Consider the following 23,900-nt stretch of genomic DNA (forward strand, 5'->3'; position numbering starts at 1 on the left):
TCTCTGTTTTCAAATAATATTGATTTTTTGAAGATACTATTGTAAACTTCCATCACTTATGATCTGGATTTGATCTGCTGTTGGTTAGAACACCTTTTACGAGAGGGATCCGTGTCGAATTCGCGGCATATGCGGGGTAATGGTAAAAAGTTGTCTCAAAGTGCCGAGGATGGCTGAAAATATGTACCTAATTCAATACGATTCGATCTGGTAATCAAAAGATAAGCGCCCGGACGAACCCCAGTTGGGATTCAGAGGCCATTGGGGGTTGAACAAGTCAGATGAGCAGAATGCCGAAGGAATAACAATCAAATGATTAGACACCGCAACAACCACCGTGCTGGGAAACTGGAATTCAAAATTGACTCGTCGATGTCGTCAGCCTCTGGCTCAAAACTCGGTCTATGTTTAGTTTCGGATTCAGATTCAGTTTTCGGGTTGAGCGACGGAACGGGTCTGGGCCTGGGACTTGTTTCGCACATAAAGATACAAATGTATCTGCGCCAGACAGCAAATGGCGTATATAAAATGATTGGACATGAGTCGGTGTAGTAAGTATGTATTAGAGTATTCTCGGGTGGTTGTTTTCACCGTGCTTGTGTCCGTGGAGCGAGTGAGACGGGGCTAATGCGGCCGAAAGAGAGGAAAGATACACGCGCGTTTTATGACCCACTGCGTTGCCTTTTGCCGCCGCTTCTCTTGGCGTTTCATCTTTTGGCATTGGGTCTTCGCTCGGCATTCTCATTCTCATTTCCTTGGCGTTCTCGCAAGTGTTGCCATCGTGGCAGCGCTGCCCGGGTTTACGACCTTCTGGTTGGCGTTCTTTCCTTCCCACTTCTGCCCTTCTGGGGTCTATCGTTGCTCGTTGCTCGATGCTCGATTCTCAGTTTTCAGTTCTCGATGCTCAGTTCTGAGTTCTCTGTTTTTGTGCCATGCTCACCTCGCATCCTCAGAGCCTCACAACCTCGCCGGCATCTCCTCGACAACCACCTCGGTATATCTGTATCTATGTATCTATATATCTGTATCTGCGTCGACTGCGCTGCAACCGAAACGAACGGAACGAACCCAAGCGCGCCTTGTGTCAAAGTGAACAGCAAATATTATTTTTTGGACACTTTGCCATCAGGTCGCCGTCGCGTCGCCCGGAGCTCAAACGACGACTACTTGCTGCCACTCGTCCTGCTCCCCGTTCGGTGGGCATTGTCCTGCGGAGCTCCTGGAGTTCCTGGAGTCGCATTCGAAGTCTGACTGTGGGTACCGGAGCCACGGCCTTTGTCTTCGGCGGCGACGGCGTTGCACCAATTGTGCACCAATCCGACAACAAAAGGCAAAAACGCTGCAGATGGGAACGCAAAAGTATACGAGAAGTCTACCCAAAGTATATAAAGAAAATGAAAGAAGTGGCTGTAAATCAAAAAGAGCCGGTTCGGCATCGTTTGTTGCCAAAAATACCAAAATTAATTATAATAATGACAAAGAACAAGCACTTTGACCCCGCGTCCGCATCCGCATTCGAATCCGCATCCGCGCGCGTTCGGTTGGCCAATTGTGAATGTGGATTACAAATTCGCGTGTGCGACTTGAGAAAACAATTGGATATGAAAAACGTGGGCAAAAATGTATTTACCAGCATTTCCGCCTTGCGGTTTGGCAGCTGAAGGGACAGTGAGTGGTGCAGCTTTTGACCGGCTCCCTTGAGTTTGCGGGGCGTGACTTCAATTAAAGTGATTTGTGGCCTCCGCTTCTGACACACGAGACGTAAATAGCGGCCCTGAATTATGGTGCTGCTAAAATATGTATACTAGAGCATAGTCCTCGGCCCACCGGAGGAACGGAAACCGCCTCAAAGTTTGCTAATTGAAGAGCTCCTTACTTATTTTGTCTCCGGTAAGTAGAAATAAGCTAGAACTAGAACTAAACCACCTTTCTATTTAAATACACATATTGAGCCTTACGAATTATTTTTAAACTGGTGTAGCAGTAAACCTAATTTGTAATTTTTTCATTTCGTTAAATAATATCTGTAAAATTGCAGTGAAAACATGAACTGTTGAACTATGAACTTTTGCGTACTGAACACTTTATGCTTGATATCAACGATTGATCTTTTCTGGCTGAAATCGCTATAACAGTTCTAAAAGTTAGTAATTTAAATTGAATTCCGTAATGCTGTTTATATGTTTGGGATCATAATATTTAAACTTTAAACTATTCTGTTTAATTTAACCTTTTTATATCAGCTTTTATCCAAAACTAATCCAAACTAATAACAAATAACTAACAAATTTTCATTTAAAAACGGCCTAACGTGTTAATTTTTGTTAGTGTCACGTATTATTAAAGCTCTTTTCTACCTTAATCCCAATTCCATTTTGGTTTGGAAAGAAATCACTATTTCGGGTTTCTCCAGAAAGGACGCCCGCTCGAATGAATATATTACTGATATTTTCCGGAATGATAACATTTGAATGTCAGGCAGGTAAAAATCGGTTAAAGGGTTCTATTGCTGGACGGAATGATTTATGGAAGTGCGAAAAGAGACCCGCGGTGGGGGTGATGCAAAATGCGGCCAAGATCGGCAGGATTATGCTGATGACAATCCGGCACACGGGCTTGTAGATATAGTTTGAAGGCGTAGAAATTTTTTGACTCGGGGAAAGCGTGAAGGTGGACCATTTATGACCACATCATAAACAGTATACAGCAGCTCGGGCCTCAAAATATTTTGGTCTGAACAATGGACAGTTCGAGACCGTGGATAATTCCCGGTCGGAGATCCATCAAAAGGGTTTGGAGAAACTAGATCAGCTCGGCTGGAGATGGGCGATGATGTAACTGCAACATATGGCACTTCCTGCTCTTCGAATCGAAGATCCAATGAATACATAAAGCCCATAATTGGAATGCTGTTCTGTCACGATTTAATTGGCCCCTTTTGCTCGAACGGGGGAAAGTCATCCACCCACGAAAAGCGCGTGCTGAGACCCCTTCGGCAAATGGCGGCGAAAATTAATGGGAATATTTTTCAGAAGAACATAAATGGAAAGACATGTGTACGGTACACATGAGGGCAATCGTGTCACCACCGCCTACGCTCATTAAATTCGAAGGGCCCAGAGCACCCAGGGATGTGGGTTAGGTTTCTGTTCGTATCGGTTCAAGGGTTTGTTTCCCGGGGACATCTTTCTTATCAGTTCCGCGAAACAGGCGGCCCAAAAATAATGTAATTTATTCCGACACTTTCATAAAAGAGAGGCCAAAACTCTTGGCAACAAAGCAAGACATTATCGCCGCATAATTAATGCCACATGTTGCAATGCGCTGCAGCGAGACAATAAAACGCCAGTCGGTCCCTTCATTTTTCCTGGAGCTGGAGCCTCGGTGTTGGAGTCTCGGAGTTGGAGACCGCGGCACCCATGAGATATCATAAAGCCATTCAGCTTTTAATTGCCTGCCTAGACTGTTGTCGTTTCCATATTGAGCGCACCAGCTCATTTGCATAAATTTATCCAAATGAAAATCAGCGACGGAAAAGCCTGAAAATCCTGTCCCTGCCAGTTTTCTCCTTCCACAACTTTTCTCTGTCCGCTTTCGCCACCATTTTCGCTGGCACTGCGCATGTGCCGCTCTGCCATCAGAGGCCATTATAAAATGGGCGGAGCCAAGAGCCGTTAGCTCACCACGGGCTTGGAGTGCCGTGGTGAGTTTCGAAACCGACCCTTGCTTCCCGCGGCGAGGTGGAAAGGAGACAGACTGAGCTGGAAATTGAATAGAACCCTTAGGATATCGGATGTCCATGACAGTTCCCGGAATATCTAGTGCCCGCATGTCTTTTTAATCTTTTTTTTTCCTGAAAATAACTGATAACTAATATTTGTGATTTCAACTCAGCAATTGTATGTGAAATTTAGGTTGTTATAGATATACTTTTTTGTTAAAAATTCTTTTTTCATTAAATACATATATAAATATGCGTCGGCAAACTAAAAATTAACTTACAAATTGAAAACAGGGTATGCTGCTCCCTCAATTTCAAATTTGTAAATTAATATTTTTTTACAAAGCTTAACAAACGGTGCAGAAAATTAAAGGCACAATTAATACAGAACTTTTGTAAGTTTCCATATTTGATATTCGTATTAAAATACAAATTGGTTTTAGTTGTTATCCAAATTTTAACTGGTACCATTTCATTTCAAAGGAAAATGTAAACTAAAATGTTAAAAAAAGCTGTTGTTTTGTCTTTCACTCATACATATATTTAAATATAACTTACAAGTTTTTTATAAAGTAAATGATAAATAATCGTTTGTTAACTCTGTTGTTTACCTGTATAATCATTAATCTGTGTTGGTGTTTGATTATGTTGGTTTTGTAAATTAAACTTTTTTAGATTCTATGCTTAAAGACATAAAAATGATTAGCCGGCTTTAGGATACCAGTGCGTGACCCTTTGCTTGGTGTGTACGGTGTCCAAATTCTAGTCCTGAATATATAATATTAAAACAAACAAATTCTTCAAATACCATCAACTTCTACTACAGTACTTGCAGAACTTGTACTCCATTTATCAAAACAGAATTCAAATTTATAATGAAAGTTATTTTAATCAAAATGTTCATGTACACATCCTTCAGGTCTGAAAACATTTCTAATACGAATTAAACTGTAATTTATGAAAAAATTATGACAAACAAAAACATTTTTTATATATGCAAACATTTTTCGTTCATTAGTTGCAATAATATTAAGAATGATTTAGAAAGGAGATGATGACATTGAAGTATCAAGTTAATATTGCGAATTTAAATATATGGTAACCTTTTTTAAGTGTGAGTTAGTAGGATTTTTAAATATAAAAACTGTTGTCTTATTGTGTGTTCAATCGAGCCATCGAAAGTTATCGAACATTTTTTACCCGTTTTGACGCACATGCCCACCGTCGGCGAGCGACATCTGTTGTTGGTGATATGCTTCCTAGTTCTACATTACCAAGGCCAGGTGGCGCTGCAAGGCGGGAATGTGGAATTTAAAGTACTCTTTCCCTCTTCTTACTTACGAAGAGAGAATGGAACTCTTCGCTTGCTCACCAACACAAATGCCTTTCACCGCTTGCCGCTGTGTGAGTGAGTCTTATTTGAATGTGTTTGTGCTGGTGCTGGTTGGCGTTGACGTCGATTTTTGATTTCTGCTGTCTGAGCAGAAAAATGCCGTAGGAAACATTCCAAAACAGCATTCAAAGTATTGAAGAAAATTCCCTCCAATATGCAGACCAACCAGATTTAGGAACAAGATTCCATTTTATTCCATAATGAGCTCATATAGATGTCATCTTATCCTTATACTAATTTCTCATTCCGAACAAAATTATTATATGGAAGCTATGTCAAACTCACATCCATTTCACAAATTAAAATTGGTTGCTATCGCTTGTTTTTCCAATTGATTTATGGCCCACATAAAAATTTGAACTTGGAAAACTCGGCAATGGAAACCCGAACACGTATGCCAAACTATTAGAGCTAGAAATTTTTAACGGGGAATATAAATTCTGAATAAGATATTAATTAAACAAATTGTCAGCCGTCGAAGTCGGGAAGCAAAACTATAATTTATATGCCAAAGACTCAGATATTACTTTCAAGTGAGATATCAGGAAGAGGTTCGTTGGAAAAGTCAAGTAGCCGATAAATTTGGATGGCAACGGGTCTGGAATTCTAAAACAAACCAGAAATCAAAACCTCAACTGATTACAAATTGAATTTCCCGGTTCAAGTGCGGCACTTGTCCACGAATCTTTATGGATTCCGGCGCAGGAATGGGGAATTCAAAAATGGATGCCTGTTTTTCGATATCAAAACTTGTTTGACAAATGGCTTCTCTCAATTGCCGATTTCTCAAGTGCACTCTGTTCTGAGATTCTCTTGGAAGGACCCTCGTCAGTGGGCATAATTCCCTTGTCAAATTAATCGAGAGGAAGTCATAAATTCTTAAGTTAATTATATTCGATGCGTACAAGTAGCCATCTGCACTTGAATATATTTTAGTTTTTTCATATTAATTGCCCCACGCATTGTGACTCCATCTTTTTTTTTAAATGCCAAATCCAGGTGTTACGCCTTTACGCTCTCTATCTGATCATCACACACGGTTTTCATTAATTAAGACACTGTGAAATCAATAAAATTAAGAATTCATTTGTGTAAAACAAGAGCTTTTTGGCACAGTGGAAATGACAAAGAAATGCCAATTTTAGCTTGCGAAACCATTGTTTTTCTAACATTAAGAGAATTCTATTGTTAAAATTTAAATTTCGCACATTTCTATTCTGTTATTGATTTTCGTTAGGTGCTTAGAAATTTGAAGTTTATAAATATAATATGCTTATTTAAATGCTATAAACAACTGTAACTTTTAATAATAAAAAGTAGGTTGGTTGATAACTGTAGCATGCTCTCACTAACCACCCCTAGTTTAGCCAATCTCGTATATTGAACCATGTAATTTGTGGATCACCAGGGGCGATATTTGCTTAAACAAATTTGAGATTTCATCCACAGTGCTACGGACTTGTTTTCTCGTTCGGAGCCAATGAAAAACTTGTTTGAGCCATAAATTCGCGTTGATTTACGCGCTTTATCATCGCGAGTTGAATGGCAGCAGAATGATATTATATTTTTTTTTTACAAAATATTGAAATCGTCGAATGGCGGCATGTTGCTCCATTTGCAATACGATCCGCTCCGCGTTCCCTTCTCTAGCCGCTGGTAATCAAGTTTTATCGGCTGCTTTCGATGATGGTCCTTGGGCCTGGACTCTCGTCCTCCGCTGGAAATCTGTGATTCGCATTATGCGACTGCTGACCTGAAACCCATTAAGTGCCCCACATCAGAAGGCGACCATTATTAGAGTGCTTTCAACCTAATAACACCAATAAAAGCAGTGGCAAACAACGCGACCCCCTCTTCTGATCTTGAACCCCCGAGCAAGTGGAGCGCATGAGACACTGTAAACGACTTTTTGCGCAAAAATTATATGCCAGCTATGGCTGGCGCCCGACGAATATGATTTTATTGTTGGTGTACTCGCTCGACGGGCGGCCATTGCCACGCCCCATTCCACTTCATTACAATTCATTTTGCAAATGTAAAAAGAGCAAAGGAAAAGACATCGCCTTCGAGGAGTGGTCAGAAGAACCATCCTCAAAGTGGTTTCACAAAAAAAAAAACTTAAGTATTAATTGCATCCCTTTTCTGGCAAAATATAAAATCTAATTGTTTTGTTTAAGTTAATTAATTGTTTAATTAAATCGAGTAAAATTATTTTGGATTTTTAATTGTTAATACAAGAAGTTTGTTCGTATTTTCTTTAAAATAATATATGTTTCTCTCTGTATTTGGGGCATGGCTCAAGTGGAGCTAGATGTGGCGCCGCGCCCACTTAGCAGCAAGCCTCTACAAATAGTGCGCTTCGAATTGCCCCCGACCGCTGGCCAAAGTAAGGCAAATGGCATGAAATGGCCTTTTTCCATTATCCAAATGGAAAACTTACACAAACAGCCAAGAAAATGGTGTCTGCCGAGCGGCGAAAGGAAAGTCAAAGTAAAACTACTCGTGCGCGACATTTCCATTGCTTTATCAGCCTGAAAATTCGCAACAAAAATAAAACAATCCACGAAATAGAGAGCAGGGAAAACTCATATCGGGCCGCAGTAAAAGCCAATGAGTCCCTGCGCTTTCCGTTTATGTCTCCATGGGAAAATTGCTCCAATTAGGGTTCACTTTCGTTGAATATATCTGCGTTATTAATTATGAATGGGGTAGGTAGCTAGAAGAATAATTCCAAAAAAACATAAGTTGTTATTAGGACTAATAATAATATCATGGTACATGAAAATAGATAAAATTAGCAAAAACATTTGTATAGCTAGGCTATTCTTCAACAAAAATATAAAAATATCAGATATAACAAGTTTATTATACAAATTTTATAAATATGTACATTAATACTAATGACAGTTAAAAGCGACTACACCTTACCTGCATTTTGAACTGTAGAGCTGTGCGAAATTGTATTTCCTAAGAGCTTGACATTGTTTTTTGCAAACACCTAAGACTTCTAACTCGACTTGCTAACCTTCTGAGCAATTAGCTGGCCGTTTGCTGAGTCAAATCACAGAATCGCTGACCCAATTAAGGCAAGGGCAAAAAGAAAGAAATAAAGAGTGACGGGCAAACACAAACAGAGCAGAAGGCTTAAAAGGAAAACGCACCATTAAAAGGCGACAACAGTAAAAAGGCAAATAAAATAAATGAAATGAGAACAGAAAATAAAAGAAAGGGAATGTGTCTCGAAATGGGTGAGAAAAAAACCTCTCTGCCCCGCCAGCCTACTGGCTCAAGGTCGCCTGAACAATAATGATGATTTAATGGCATCATAAATAAGTTTATGGCTTCAAACACAGCCGAACAGCAGACGAACCCAACTAAAAGTGGGTGATCAGCGATCGTAGTGGCCGAAAGCGATATTCAAAAGAATCGTCGGTGAAATGGCCCGGACTTTAAAGGGTTAGCAGGATATGGCCACGTAACATACGCAGTTTATGGCCACAACACAACGCATGCCAATTCTAGCTCGGCCCTGGAATGAAATTCAAAGTTTATCTGGCAGAACTTGTTAATTCCAAAATGGCATTAACAAACATGTTGACAGTATCCTCCACTGCCATGTGTGTATTAGTGTATCTTTATGGCTCCCCAACCCGTGTATCTGTGTGACTTCAAAAGAATGAGTGTGTGCGTGCCGTGGGGTGCTGCTTTAACCCCTTTTAACCCCATAGGACTCGGAATTGCTGACGGGGCAAAGACAACTTGGGGAGGTGGCTGTGCAAACAGAGATTAGGTAAACAATAGAATCAGCAAAAAATGCCACCCGCCCATCGAGGAACGAGTTCGCATTCCGGAGGGGCGTGGCCCATCTCGAGCGGAGCAGAGCGACGACTTAATTAAATCGAGTGGCGACGTCCGGGGGCCACAGGGCGGAGCCTTAATCGCTGTCATTAAAAAAATATTGTCAGGTGCTGGAACAAAAAGCTGCATGAGCACCTGCTGCAGCCACAGCCCCTCCGAAATACTTCCACTTCCCGGCAGGAGCAAAAACAGCAACAGCAGCAGGAGCCGGCAATGAATATTAAACGAGGTTTCAGCTCGCTTTTAAGTTGGCAGTTTGAGTGTTACGAAATTAACTGAAATCGCACAATGGGTGCTGATTGATTCAGGATGGCAGTATCAGTTGAAGTATTGAGTTTAAATCAGTATGTTAGCATTTTATCATTTTTTTTAAATTTTATTTGAAGTGTATTAAATGTGGCTAGTCTATATATAATAGGATGTGCCATTTATTTATGATAAAGATATGGTAACTTTTTAAGAAAATATGTGACCACTTTATCTATAAGTTGGTTTCAATATCATTCGATACCCATGAATACATTTGACATCCAATTCCTCCCATTGTCAGCGCTGACTTCTGTATGACTATAAACGTATTCTTTCATTTCCTCCGCGTTGTCATGTAATCGCCTGCATATGCGACGAGGCACGGGCGAAAAATATGGAAAGGCAAGGGTTACCAGGGGGAGTAGGATGGGGGAGCGGTACAGGATGCGCCATTCCAGGGGCTTTCACCTGCGGAGTCAGCGGCTTGCCAAATCCCACACACATGCACACGTTCACTTGCCGGGTATTTGCTACCAATACAGAAACTTTGTTAGAGGCCGTCGCAGCGGCGTTTACGACTTATTAAGTTGGATAAACGTTTACGATATGAAAATGAGTAGAAATCTTGTGTGGTTAATTAAAAAAGCAGAAGCATAGTCACCCACTCTCACACCAGTCTCCAATTCTTGTGATATAATAAGCGCTGTGAAATGTAACACAAGCCGCAATCCACGAGCCAAGCTGCAGAAATTTATGTGGCACGAGTTTCGGTCTTGTTAATTGTTTTATGATGCCCCCATAAATCCGTGCCCCGGCAGCCGGAGTCCCGTGTTCCGTACTCCCTGTACTCCCCGTTCTCACCTACGCAACAGCATACGTCGAGCTGCTCGTAAATTACACACGGGACAGGCATTACGGCAAATGCGCCCCGGGCCGCCCGTTCAACATCATTCAGCGGCTTTGGCCATGCTACCCAAAAAACTAAAAAACAGATCCGTTCAAATCCTGCGTCAATCGTCGCCCCTCCGAAAGCAGCCCGCTTACATAAACTAGTCGAAAAGATAGATGTAGCTCCACATCAGCTCCAGCCACGCCCATGAAGCCACCGCACTGTGCATGCGTTGTGGCGGCCGTCGGATGTGTATCTGTGTATCTGTCAGATACTCTGGCTCCGACGTCAATGGCAACGCACGGCAGCCATGGAAAATGGAATGGCACGGGGAGGGGTAACAGGGAAACGGGTCGGCCATCGGGATGCGACCAAGAACGAGAAACCACCACCACCGAATGCTGCTCTACTTTTAGCCACATTCAGCGACTACGTGCGGCAGAGAGTTTTCACAAGGGTGTGAGTTTTCACAGCTAGCTAGGGTGCACTGAAAAATAATAGAATCACACATTATATCAGCATTTTTAGGTAGTCCTTCATTTATTACAATATGAGTAAATAAGTTTGATATTATTTACAAAATTATTGATTTTTTTAAACTTTATTTAAATTTAAAAAAAAAACAAAATTATATTTTGAGTCGTCATTTTTTGTTTGGCATTTTCTAGATATGAATGTATCGAGGTCATTTGGTTGACATTGACTTTGAAAACTGAACAGATATTTTTAAGTGTAGAACATGCAAGTAGTGTTTTTACTGCAATAAAAAAATTAAGTATGGGGGCCAGCAGTTATTGAATATTGCCTTCCAACGATAATATCATAAAACTTGTGTTGTTTTAAATTAATTGGTAAATACATTTTATTTCTGTTTAATGGTTTAATGAAATGTCAAGTCACACCTTCATTGTTTTTCATACATTTTAATAAGCTATTACTCAAAATCTGAAATTAAGCATTCACAACAGGAAATAAAGATTTTACGATTAGGAAACATATTTTGGGATGGGCTTTAATTTTTGTAAATTAATTTCACTTGTGTTTAAAGGAATTCATATATATCTTTGTATTAAAGTCAAGTTATTCAAGAATTCTGAACGTTTCCTTTCTGAAATTTCTGGGGGAAATTACTTGCGGTTAATAAACTCGCACTTTTAGTTAGGCCGGAAACTTTTCCCATTCATCTTTTTGCCAGGATCCCGCTGCCCCGAAATGGTCCATTTTTTATTAACTGCTGATGGAAGCCGCAACACAGCCAACATCCGACTAGCGAACTAGCCGGAAAGAAGAATATTTCGCTTTTTTGGGTCTTACATTAACGCCTGTTTTTTGTGGATTTTTGTGGGATTCGGTTTAATTCGTGTGGTTCTGCTCTGGTAGTTGCGTCGGCTGTTCTGTTATGAATCTTTAATGAAATTGGCACGGCACGAGTTTCAGATTGTACTCTGATTAGTAAAAATCATACTCTGTCTTACATTAGATAAATTAGTTTTTTAAAGAAAAATTTACAAAACTTCTTACCTTTATATAAGTATACGAATATACAAGTAAAAGAGTGATTTTTTAATCCATTTTGCTTGTACATGTATTATTTATTTTTTCTTTTTTTTCAAGTCATAATTATACATGTTGAATTATAAAATCTTTTCAGTAGAGTAACCCAACTTCGCCATACTCATCGTTATTCTCAGTTTACAATTTTGTCGACTCACCATTTAGATGGGTTTTTTTTTTGGGCCTGTAGGGCCTTGATTTGGATTCGATTCAGCCGAGGAGGACGCTGTGTGTGGCATTTTCTTTTAAATTTGATGTTTTAAAAAGTTTTTCTTGTAGCTAAAAAAGTTGATGGGCCGTGTTATCAAAAGCAACTTTTTGTGGACTTCGGCGCGGGCTAAATGATTTTGTTGTTTCCCCTCTGGCCAACGTTGTGGTGGTTATTTATTTATATATTTTAAGGAAGGGTGCTCGGGTCTAGAAAAGAATGTCCAATTTGGGTCTGACGCACGCCGAGTGGGAATATTATCCGGGCTTAATGAGATTACCTGCCGGCTGTAAATTTTTGTATACATAATTTTTGCTTTCGCACCTTTTGGCCTTCCTTCGTCATTGGCTTTCCGAACTTAACTTTACAGTTTTCGCCACGACATTTCAATTAAGTTCACCCGCCCCAAATGCAGGGCGTATAAAATCCGGAGCCAAATTTGCTCACGTCGCAGCTTCTGCAGAGTTTTATGCTCTCCTCTGATTCCCGAATAGGATTGCTCTGGTCCGCCGGTCTGCGATGCATATCGCATCTAATCTTGCATCTAATAAGCATTTTCAATCAACTTTTATGCTGCGCTGTAAAACGTAATCGACCTTACCGTCACGCCCACTCCCGATTTTTCCCAGGAGTTCATGCAGGCATGGTAACGTACGTCGAACAATAACTTAATCCGGAAATTTTATTTTTAAAATCCCTAAAACCGCTCCTGGGATTTATCCGGCGATGGCAGAGCGATAAATTGAAACCCAACTCCCCGAATCCATCCCGTCTTCTCTTTTCCATCTCATGCACGTGAGGAGCTCACATTTGGGCATGCAAGAAGTGCATGGAGTTAGTCGGGGTCACCACTCGTATCCACTTACCCGTCTAGTGGGCCTTCTTCACGTGGATTTACGCCCATTTCGGCCTATTAGATGGGCGTGTACTTTAAGGGAAAATCATTCGGTCCGTGAAAAATGGCGGAAAATGGGAACAGTGGGGTACATTTTAAAATAAGTGGACAGCTTTCCATATAATTCAAGCAAGTAGAATACGGTTGAAATCTAAATGAGTTGAAAAAGTTTTCATTTATTATTTCCTTATATCTAGTAACAGTACATTTCAAGAAAACAAATTTTGGAAACGATTTGATATTTGAAAATGTTAGAAATATGGTAGCTCCACCGTGCACGCTGTTGGTAATTGAGACTTCCGACCCCCGATTGCATTTAGGAATAACCTGAGCAGCAATTTAGCCAAAATTCCGTGGGCTGAGTCAACGAAATCTAAAGTGGGCGGAAGTTGATGGGGAAACGGGATGGAGGCAAAGGGTATTTTTAAAAATCGAAGACCATTTTGTTGTACTTTTTATCCCTTTCACCAATTTGATGCGTTCCATTTGATTATTTGCGTGCGTGATGGGCCCGAAAAAGAAAAGGAAACCCAAATGTATGACGGAGCCACCACAAGTGGCTGCTGCTCACCCTCACGTCCTCTCCATCATCATCGATCCAGATCCAGATCCACTTCCAGCTCCGTGTTTATCCTCTCGAAGGCAGCCACTTGAGCTGGCATCGCGTTGCGCTCCGTTGCCCGTAATATCACGCTTTGATAATTTTCATGGCCGCCTACCGCCACGCCCCAACACAATCTCGCTTCCAATTTTGAGTACCGGTCCCGAGAACTCCTTCTTCTCCTACTCCACCTCCGGCTGCGGATGGGCTTCGTTAAACTTTATTTGAATTTATACCCGCATTTGCTCCAGCTTCGAGCCCCAAATTTCGGTCTATCAAAATTCAGGACATGCCTGGCCGGTTCGCTTATCCTTTCGCTCGTTGCCGTACGTATCCATTTTGCTTGGTTAATGGACATGAAAATTAAACCGAACATCCACCTCCATCTTCGTCCATCACCTCGCACACCTTTCCACTTTTAGAAAACATTCACTAGCAATAATCAGAGGCTCGTTACTTTACTTTATTAACGTAGACTAACTAATTTCTACTAATTTTCTTACATATTATATGGTGAATATACAAAATAATACATGTTTTTTGGCTGTGCACTGATTTTATACCTCCGTGCCGCCATTTTGGTCCTAGATTTTATGCGAAATTTAAAGAAGGGCGGGCGGGGATTACAGAATACCGATACCGGGGCAATAAAATAAATATGCCATTGCCATACCGACTGCATAATATTCAGTTCACCATTCGCAGCTGTGCAGAAATGCAAATTGCAGGCGGACGGGCAGAAAGTTAGAAGCGAGCTCACGGTGACAATTACCATATAAACGGATATTTATCGACGCTGCCAACCGAATGCGACAATTGGCGCGGCCTTCCCCCTGCCCCTTCCCCATCCCCATCCCAATCCCCACCACCCTACCGCACATTTATGGCAGCGCTTTGCGGTTTTATGGGTTTATAATGCACGTCGCTGATTATCGCGCATGATATGCGAATTAAATTTTTACAATTTGCCAAATGCAAATGTACACTCAGGGGCCAAGTCGGACGCCATTGGCCATACTCGCGAATGGACGGACGGACAGACAGTCGAACGGACGGACGGCTTTAACCCTCCGCTTAACGGCCATCGCTATCCATTTTAATGAACCCGGCTCGGTTCGATCGATCGGAAAGGGACGGAGCGCAGACAAACGGATTTCAATAATGATTCAATTTTAATTCGAGCGGAGCTCGCGGCTCTGCGACTGCGCCTCTTAATGGGAATCGAATGCAATCAGCTAAGCGCTCAATTAGCGGGACATTCGCTTCTATAAGCGGTATGCGCCAATCGCTTCTCACATATCAAAGGGTTGCGATAATGGCGAAGTGGGCCCATTCCAGAGTCAGTGGGGGCAGCGCGTGATGGGGTTCTGAAATGCGGGCAGCTGATGTAACGCTCACCCCACTGGCGGGGATTATTGACTCAGAATCAGAGTGCCGGCATTCCTGACATTAAGTGTTGATATTAGATATTAACGAGAACTCCATTTATTTAATGTGATTTTTGAAACAACAAAGTTCGTCATGGGAGAAAAACTTACACTGAATGTGAAAGATGTGAATTCAGTTGTTATAAACATTTTCTATGTCTCAGGTAAAAGTCGAAGTATAATTGATAGCTAAGTTTTTTAAATTTCGCTAAAAATGTTTATCAAAAGGTACAAAATCATGTTCAATTCAACTTGTTCAACATTTTCTCTGAATTTAGTTTCCCACCCCGTAATGCATTTAATTCTTGGCAAACGTAAATCCCTTTAGCACGTCAGCAAGTTTGTAGACTAGCGTCATCTCGTTGTTTTCATTTCCGGGAGCCACCGCAGTTGGTAATTTTACAACGAATTTTGATGGCCGCTCGCATCCCATGTAATATTTTCAGAAAAAACCAAGCTCAATATTCAGGGCACAGCGAAAATTTCAATATTTTGCTTTTGTTGTTTTCAATTTACGAACATTGAACATCAGCGAAACGTGTCGCATTCGCGTGGATTTCATTTATGGCAAACAGAACAGAATGGGACTGAAAGTTATGATATGCCAGCGTCTAGAAGGGGAATGGGGGATATGATTTTGGGGGACTGGGAAGGGCTATATGCACGGAATGCACGGACCCAGAGATTCAAGATACATATTCAGTCACAGTCGCAGATACAGATACAGATACTGCCGGCCCACACATGTCCGGATGCGAATAAGGAATGGGAATACACATATATGTACATAAATTTTAAATTTTGTTTTCTCATTTTCCCCCGCTGTAAAGCCAAATACATGTGTTCCCATTCCCACTCTCACTCCCCCGTGTCCGTGCATATCATGATTCCTGCAAATAAGCGAATGAGAAACGTAAAAAACATCCACACCGAACCAAAAAAAAAAAGAAAAAAAAATAAGCTTAAAACCCAAATGCGAATAAGCAAATCGAAACGAATAAGCAGCGACTGCGACAGCGGAGGAAATATTGTTATTGCTCATGCGACATGCATAAGCAACGAGCTCCGACCCGTCCCAGCTCTCGTCCGAGTCCAGGTCCCAATGCCCAAGTTCCCAGTTCCCAGTGCCAAGTGGCAAGTGGCAGACCAACCGGAGCGAGGCAGAACCCCGTACACGCGGTGTCTACAGAGCTGCAACTTGTGCGGCGGTCCCAAAACCGCCGGCGGGGAAAAGACAGTGGATCAAAGTAAAGGATTCGGTAGAATATTTAATACTTTATTAAAAATATGTAAGCACTCAAAAGTAGTCGAAGTGTCGTCTAGGGTCATACAATAGTGTGATTGTTTATACCATTTAGATATATGATTTCCAATAAACATAATTATCAGGAGCAGCAACTGATTTATCCCACTGTGCGTCTCGGATGCGACCCGTGGGCTCCTGGGTTGTGGAGAACGGGTGCGGAAGGGGCGGAGGTGGCAACGAGCACTTGGAGAGTTCGTCACATGCAAACAACGACAATGACACACCGCGGGGATATGGATATAGAGATTGTTTGGGGGCGGAGGAGCCCAGGGATCAGGAGATAGCGAAAGGCGAATCAGCAGCGTGATGAAAAGGGGCGTTGGGGCGGAGATGGAACTTTCGGACGCCCAGTGGCAGGCTGGGTTTGCGTCAGCCCGTGTCATCGGCATCGCCATCGCACCATCGTTGACAAATGTTGGAAAAACAAATTTTAATACTTGTTTTCTCGCTGTTTTTCCCTTCTTTCTTGTTGTTGTTTGTTTTTATTCGCGTTGCCTGGCCGGGTTTATTTTGCTGTTTTATTTTTCACAGCACTGCAAAATATGCCACCGTGTGTGCACGCCGTGGAGTTGGGGATATAGCTGGCGGATAGTGTCTCTGCTTCCTTGCCCAGAGATATTCCGAGATATTAGTCATAAAACGGGAACACAAATATACTTGTATATAAATTCATTTGGGCATGCACCACCCAGCTACACAGCTACCCAACCACCTCCACGTGTCGCTCCACCACTCCCGGAGTTATGAAGATGGCGGCCAGGTCGTGTCGGATTTTTATACGAGCGACACTCTCCGCGTCCTCCATCAAATGGGAAACCTAATTTTCTAGGGTAATCCGCCCCAGCAGCCGTACCTACATGCAAACATAAATTATGCAGATCCTGCAAACGTGCTTAGATGACATTTTCCCGGGACGGGATGGTGCGTCCATAAAGGTGGCACAAGCACACATATCCTCTGGTTTTTGGGGGCGAATCATTTACGTAATGCTGCCCAGAATACTACCAGCATCAACCGACGCCAACTGCATAAAAAGTTTTCCGCGCAAATAGCAAAATGCTCAGAAGGACACGGGACACGAAATGGACACGGATACGGTTGCCCGAGTCCTTATTCCTTGGCTCGTTTATATGCTGCTCGGTTGCCCGGCTGGCCGGCATGTCCAACCATTTGGCTTATCCTTGATGAAACTAATCCCAACTTTGCCATTTTTATATGCATGTATTTGTGCGAGTGGCCCACAAAAAAGTTTTTTGCCCAATCTTTTTACGACTTCATTTGACAGCATCCAACAAGCTCCGGCGCAAAAGAAACGAGAGCAGCATGAAAAGTAATAAGTCACCGAGTCACGACAAATGCCACGCCCACCCGCCACCGCCCATGCCCAATGCACACACATATATGTTTTGTCAACGACATCTAACTCTCCTTCAACCCGCAGATCTCCGGCTTGCGCACTATCTTGGTTTTATTTTTGCTATTGATTTGCCAGTGGGCTTGGCACTAGTTAACAAGTGTGGGTTTACAGATAAATTATAATTCTGGATAATCCGTTTAAGTCAGTTCGGAGTTTTATTGGCCAAGAAAGTCCAGCAGTCGGATTGAGCTTGATGAAAAATTGTATTTTCCCAACTTTGCTGTCCAGTGTCAAGCTTAAACTCATCACTGGGTTCGGCAGCTCCTTTGGCAGCAGCTGTAAATGATTTCATTGGAGCCCCTCCTTAAACCAGCTAAACTTTTTTATATGCGCTTAGCCAACTGGCGCCTCTGGTCGAGTTTCCGCTGCAACTCATCCTTGTCCTCCGTTCCGTTCCAAGCCGACGTTCTAGCCACTCCCGAGCTGGCTTCTCGCTGCTGCTGCTGCTGCTGGGGCTGCTGCTGCAGCAATTTCGCGCTGGTTGCATTTCCAGTTTTGTTGCCACGACGCTTAAAACGCGAACAAGGACTGGCGCAGGGATATGTTGGCTAAATCGGGGGAAATCGGGGCAGGAAGAGGACCTCGTAAAAGCCACAGATCGCTGACAGCACTGTTGGAGCCAAGCGAATTTCGCCGCGAATTATTGGGCAAAGCAATTCCAGCTGCCAAGGAAGCGTGGCGAAATGTTGCCAACGAAAGCGAGCCCTTTGCAATGTTGCACTGCGAAAAACTCAATATCGAGGGGCCAGGTCATATTAAAATCACAAACCTCCTGGTCACCAACTCTGTGGTTCAAATAAAGCGAGGGCATTCGGATGCCCCATTCCTCAAACAAAAAGCACTTGTCAAGATGTCGTACTCTCCCCATTGCCAGTGCTGATTAAATTCCAAGTAAATTTGCTGGAAACTCGCCGAGTTTCCCCAATGGTCTTGGCAATTAAGAGGCCTTTAATTGAGCCCCGGGTCCCCTTGGAGCATATTCTCCGATTCGCCACTGTGTATTTACATATGCGCTCTGTTCGCATCGTAAACTTTCTTATGGGAGTTTCTAGTTTTGGCTCAGCATCAAGAATCCTGAAAGATGCGAAAAGTTCAAAACTATTTGAATCTCTGTGCCATAAAAAGTGGGGGACCGAATGATTGCCCAGCTCTGTCTCCCCTGTCTCGCAATTAATATCCCCCGTCCTGTCACCATGAAATCCAAAGGCTCTTGGCCAAGGCAACAGCAGTAGCTGGCCATCCTCGTTCCAATAGAATGTGTTTAGGCATTCGGCCTATGCCGCTTTCTAATAGAACTGTCACCTCCTGCTCCACCGCCCTTTTTTATTTAGCCCTGCCATAAAGTTCGGTTCCACGCCCCTGGCGCAAACAAAGTTTCCTTTCATTTCTTGTGCAGTCAATAAATTGAAACGAATTCAATTGGCAGCGCAATGTTTACAGACATCGAAGGCAAACAAATAAACAAGCTGGCTACGGAATGAAACCGACATGATGTTGACAAACGAAAGATAAACAAATTCAAAAGTCGGCCCGCTCCATCCAACCTCTTCAGTTATCAATGTCAGCCATTGGCGCCCCAGACTTCTATGTATGTATATGTATTTCGTACTCGAACTGACCGTTATTCATCATCGTCCAACATCAACTCCCTTTGGCTTTGGCGCAATAAGCTGTTTGCTTTAACGGCGCTCCACGTTGATTTTGGGCCGAGCCTCTCCACCGGCGGGCATAAACAAAAATAATGGCACTGGATTCCCCTCAACGGACAAACGGAACGGACAGCGCAACGGACAGAGCTCGTGGAAAGAAAACACCATAACGTCATAGCCGACAACTACGACTTCATAAATTCGACTGGCGTATTTATTTATAATAATTTATTTCAATAACAACGCCGGCCATACCCCATACCCATCCATCTTTTTCTGGCCGCGTTTTCCCTTGTGACTTCATCTTGTGCCTGCGTTATTTGTATGGGCCCGCCTTGTGCTTGAGTCGTTAAGAGGCGGAGGACTGAATGCATAAGTATTCGAATATCAATTTATGCATCTCGAGAATCGGGGAGCAGGCATAGTTTTACAGGTTTGGATGGGCAGTTCTGTTTTGGGGGAAAGTGTTTTTTGAGGGCAACGAAAAGCGGGCTGTGGAATTGATTTTAAAGCGCTTAGTTTGCCCCAAACTCTATCCCAAATTTCGATCTTTGACGCTTGTGTTATCAAGCTGATTATGAACATTAGTTTAGTATTTATTATGGTCAGTTTAGTTTAGAGAAAACGTTGTTTGAATTTTTGTATTTGTAAAGAAAATCAAAGTTGTTTATTTTCTATTTAAAGGTAAATGAACAAGATTCTAACAATAGCTGGGGTTTGGAAATTACAAAATGTAAATTCTAAGCTCAGAATGACTAAGATCCATTCGAGTAATGTACTTCATTTTTTTCTGTAGGAATGCCTCCCCTTCTCACTTAAGCTTGACGGATCCAACTACAGGTAATTCCATTTCTTCTTACGCTCCTGTAACATGAAATGGAAATTCGCAGAAGACGGTTGGTCTGTTTTCCACCCCACATTTCGCCCCACTCGACCTTCCGTCGCCTCCAGTTTTTGTGCAAGTAATTTACAGAATAGAATTCTTGATTAAATTGGAGTACATTTCGTGTTTCGCCCCCTTTGGCTCACCGGCGACCATCTTTTCATTTACCTGGATGTGTGCCTGGGATGGGGGGAAAAAAAAGGTGAAAGCCAGGGAGTGAGCTGTTAAGGAGGGTGGACCCCATTCCGCCCTCTGAGCACTGCGCATATAAAACGGAGCCGACGTCAGAGCCGTTTGAAGAATATTTGCTGCATATTCAAGGCACCGAAAGCCCTTTGCCGCCCCTTCATTATGTGGCCTTTGGCAAATCCACGACCGCCCTTTTGCTTTTGGCCCCTTTTTGCCTTACCTGAGTTGGCTGAAACATGCGAAACTTATTTTGCAAGTTTTATGTCGTCGTCGAGAAGCAGCTTTTATTTTTTTGCCTTTCTTTTCTTGGTTTCTCCTTTACATCACATTTTTTGCCCTTTTTCAGTTTTTCACATTTGGCTCTCTGGCTTAAATTACAAATACACTGGAATTAACTTGGCAAACAGTAGGGAAGAAGGATCCTTTAAATGACCTTTTCATTTGTTCTTAGTTCAATGATTTCTTAAGAACGAGAGAGAGAGAGAAAGTTCTTTTTATCTAAGGAATCGCTTTAGAAATGTTTCATAATATGTTTGCTAGGAATTTTATGATCTCAATGGTAATTTCGCGCGGTGTAGCGCATGCATAAAATCGTTTGCGAAAAAACTTAGAAACCCAGCGCGATTCAGGCGAGCAAGAAGGATCCAAGGGGCTCCATAGCCACACCCACCGGCGGGCACATCCACATCCATGGCCACATCCACGCTCCCTGCTCAAATTGCATGGCAAGATGCCATCGCCATTTGGCTGGCTGAATCGCTGGCAGACGATAGCAACGGCCATGCCGATGTAGCTGGAGATGGAGCTGGAGATGGAGCTGGAGATGGCGATGGGAACCCAAGCATAAAATAGAATTTCTAACCAGCGAGCAGCGACTTAAAGCATTCCCATTTCATGGATTAAATGAGTTCAAGTCGGGAGCGAGGGAGAAAGAACGGGTTTATCTCGGGCCCAGCCTCGCATAACTCAAGGCCCGTTATGAGCCCCAGCGACTGAATCGAGAAACATATTCGATACGTTACAGGAAAACTGAGCACACACGGAGAAAAAACTGCATACAGAAATTTAGGAACAGAACCCAGCTTAAATACGTTGGATAAAAATGTTTTATTTTTAACTACAATAAATTACATAAGCGTACATACAGAACAGAGTATATAGATCATAGTTCTTGAGAAGGGGACATCCATGTAAAGAGTAAAACTTCTTTAAATGCAAAATAAGATATAGCAGATGAGAAACGTTTTTTTTTTTTGTGCACCAAAGGGTATGAGAAGGGCCTTAGGAACTAGCATCGATAATGTGTAGGAGCGAAGGAGTGCGGATAGTTTCAGGCTGTTATGTTATCCCGAACGAGTTGCGCGCACCAAATACGCAGCGGGATAAACGACCTCGAGGGGCAACCACTGCAACTGCGGCACAAAGACGTTTGTTATGGTCATTAATACTTTTATTGGCCCTGAGCGAGCAAGCGAGCGAGGGAATCCTGTCGCTCCAGTTAAGGCCGTGAAATATGAAATTTGAATCTTAAATCCCGACTGCCGGTTTGCGAAGGTCAGTCGGCAGCAATAAATTTGATCGAACTGCTCTCGTTTTCGTCTGAAATCTGTTCCAGGGTCGTGTTGGCTTGACCTCTTTTTTTACGGCCTATCGCCGTTATGTGAGGACATTATGGAATCCCTGGGAATCCGACGTGGATCGAACTCTTTGCCCAGCTGGAAACCGGGTTGCCAAGTGTCCGGACAGCTCTAGCTCCACATAAAGTGATGCGATTAATGCACAACGTGCCCGAACTCTAAACTCATCATCATAAAATCGGGCCAACGACAACTACACACGCCTCGGTGGGCGGTGGGCGGTGCTAGTCCCGAGCCAAATTAGTGTGATTTCAGATGAGACCGGCATAACCCCATCCAAAACACTGCCATTCACTGGGTTCCGATAATAGCAATGAAGTAGAAAATCCCGAAAAGCTCTGAAGCGCATAATGATGAGAAGATGGGTACGGGGAATCGAAATCGTTGGGATGGGGCTTCCATAGATGGGGACGCATGTCAATGCGAGGGAGGATGGGTCCGGAATAATGCCCGGCATCTGAAATGCCAACGAAACGGAAAACAAATTCTGCCGTTTGTCACTCAAATGACAGGCCAAAAACAAAAGCGAGTTGGGGGCGTTAAATACCCTCTACTCTACACAGTGGCACGGATTGGGGGAAACTTAATTAGCTTAAAACCATTTCGCAGTGTTTCTAAAGCCGAAGCTGTTATTTCCTTATAGAAACTTCTAAAGAAAGCATTAATAATACAAAAGTCCACTTGTGACGGCATTTCTTAGGTCATTGTTAATACATAAAAATTTGATTTAGCAGCGGGTGGGTAGTATAGTATAATTTCATCTAATACCGGTGTAATTCCTATTATATCTCAAGGGTATGGTAGTTCTGTTTATTTATGGTATTAATATATTTTAATAGTCTCATTCATTAGTTCTAACGTGTATTTTACCATTTTCCAATAATAATTTTTGATTTACGCCAGATTGTTAAATAGAAAAATTATTTAATTGGTGAAACTGTGAGTATAAATCCACTGTATCTCACTTCTCCGTGGCCTGTTTCCCAACCAAAGGCACGTCTCTTCTGGGACTTTTCTATTGGGATAAACGATTTCCAATAAAAATAAGGCTTTGCTAGTGTGGCTGAAACTGTGCAGGCCCAGGAATCCAGGCAATCTCGATCCCAATTCCAGCTCCAGGTCCAAGCTTGATGCTATCGCGTTCGATTGTTGACGGGTGTACCAGGGAATTTACCCGTGGTGGAGGTCGAGGTGGCGCATGATGGGGCATTAAATTGTATTAAAATGCGCAACGCACACACACTCCACACCCACACCTACTACTTCCCCTTGGGAGCCGCCTCACGCCCCCAAAAGTGTTCCCTGATCGCCTCGACTAAAAGGCGGCATTTATTTTTAGTTGCCGCCGGTGAGCGTGGCCAAAAGTCTAGGAAACTTGGACCAGGGAAATGTGGGGACGATGTCGGATTCCTGAGCAAATGGTATTTTATTTATTTTTATTGGCAAATGTCAACGAGGCGTCGCTGCCTTTGTTTGACAGCGATGGAAATCTCATTGGACACTTTTGATTCCGGCAAGGGTCCTCTGTCTCTCTGTTTATTGCCATCCCGAAGAAATAGTTTTGCTAATGTGTTTCGGTCTGCCATTAAAACTAAATGCTGATTTATTTTAAATTGGATTCCACTCAAGTTAAAAGTTGAAAGTGGAAAAGAATAAAGATGTATTAAATGTACTCATTCGGATTACAGTAATACATTTTATGTAATTTTACTTTTTTACGCAATCTAAAAAACACAGTCTTATAATTGAGCTTATGTTAAAATATTTTGTTCATTAAGATTTTACAAACGTATCTATTTATGCACAAGATAAAAGTCTTCATTTCAGTCCTATTATTTATATATTATTTTTATTTTATTTTTATTATATTATTTTTCCCAAGAACACCAGTTTCGTTTGTAAGTTATAGATACAATTTCTTTCTAAAATTAAATAAAACCAAAATTATCATTTCTTTTCAGCCCCGAATATGCCCAACAAAATGCCGTCGGCTGAATCGAAAATGTCGGCAATTCGGATTCCCG

At 42.3% G+C, this 23,900-nt stretch overlaps 1 protein-coding gene across 1 annotated transcript; it reads left to right on the forward strand.

Moving 5' to 3' along the window:
- The first annotated feature begins 848 nt into the window (after positions 1-848).
- Positions 849-23,900, forward strand: LOC6616825. The gene is made up of 2 exons (XM_032721448.1): positions 849-1,890; positions 23,838-23,900. Exon 1 carries the CDS (start codon positions 933-935, stop codon positions 1,659-1,661), a length of 729 nt encoding a protein of 242 aa, XP_032577339.1. The 5' UTR covers positions 849-932; the 3' UTR covers positions 1,662-1,890; positions 23,838-23,900.

This window comes from Drosophila sechellia, chromosome 3R, assembly GCF_004382195.2.
Source record: "Drosophila sechellia strain sech25 chromosome 3R, ASM438219v1, whole genome shotgun sequence".
Taxonomy (NCBI): Eukaryota; Metazoa; Arthropoda; class Insecta; order Diptera; family Drosophilidae; genus Drosophila; species Drosophila sechellia.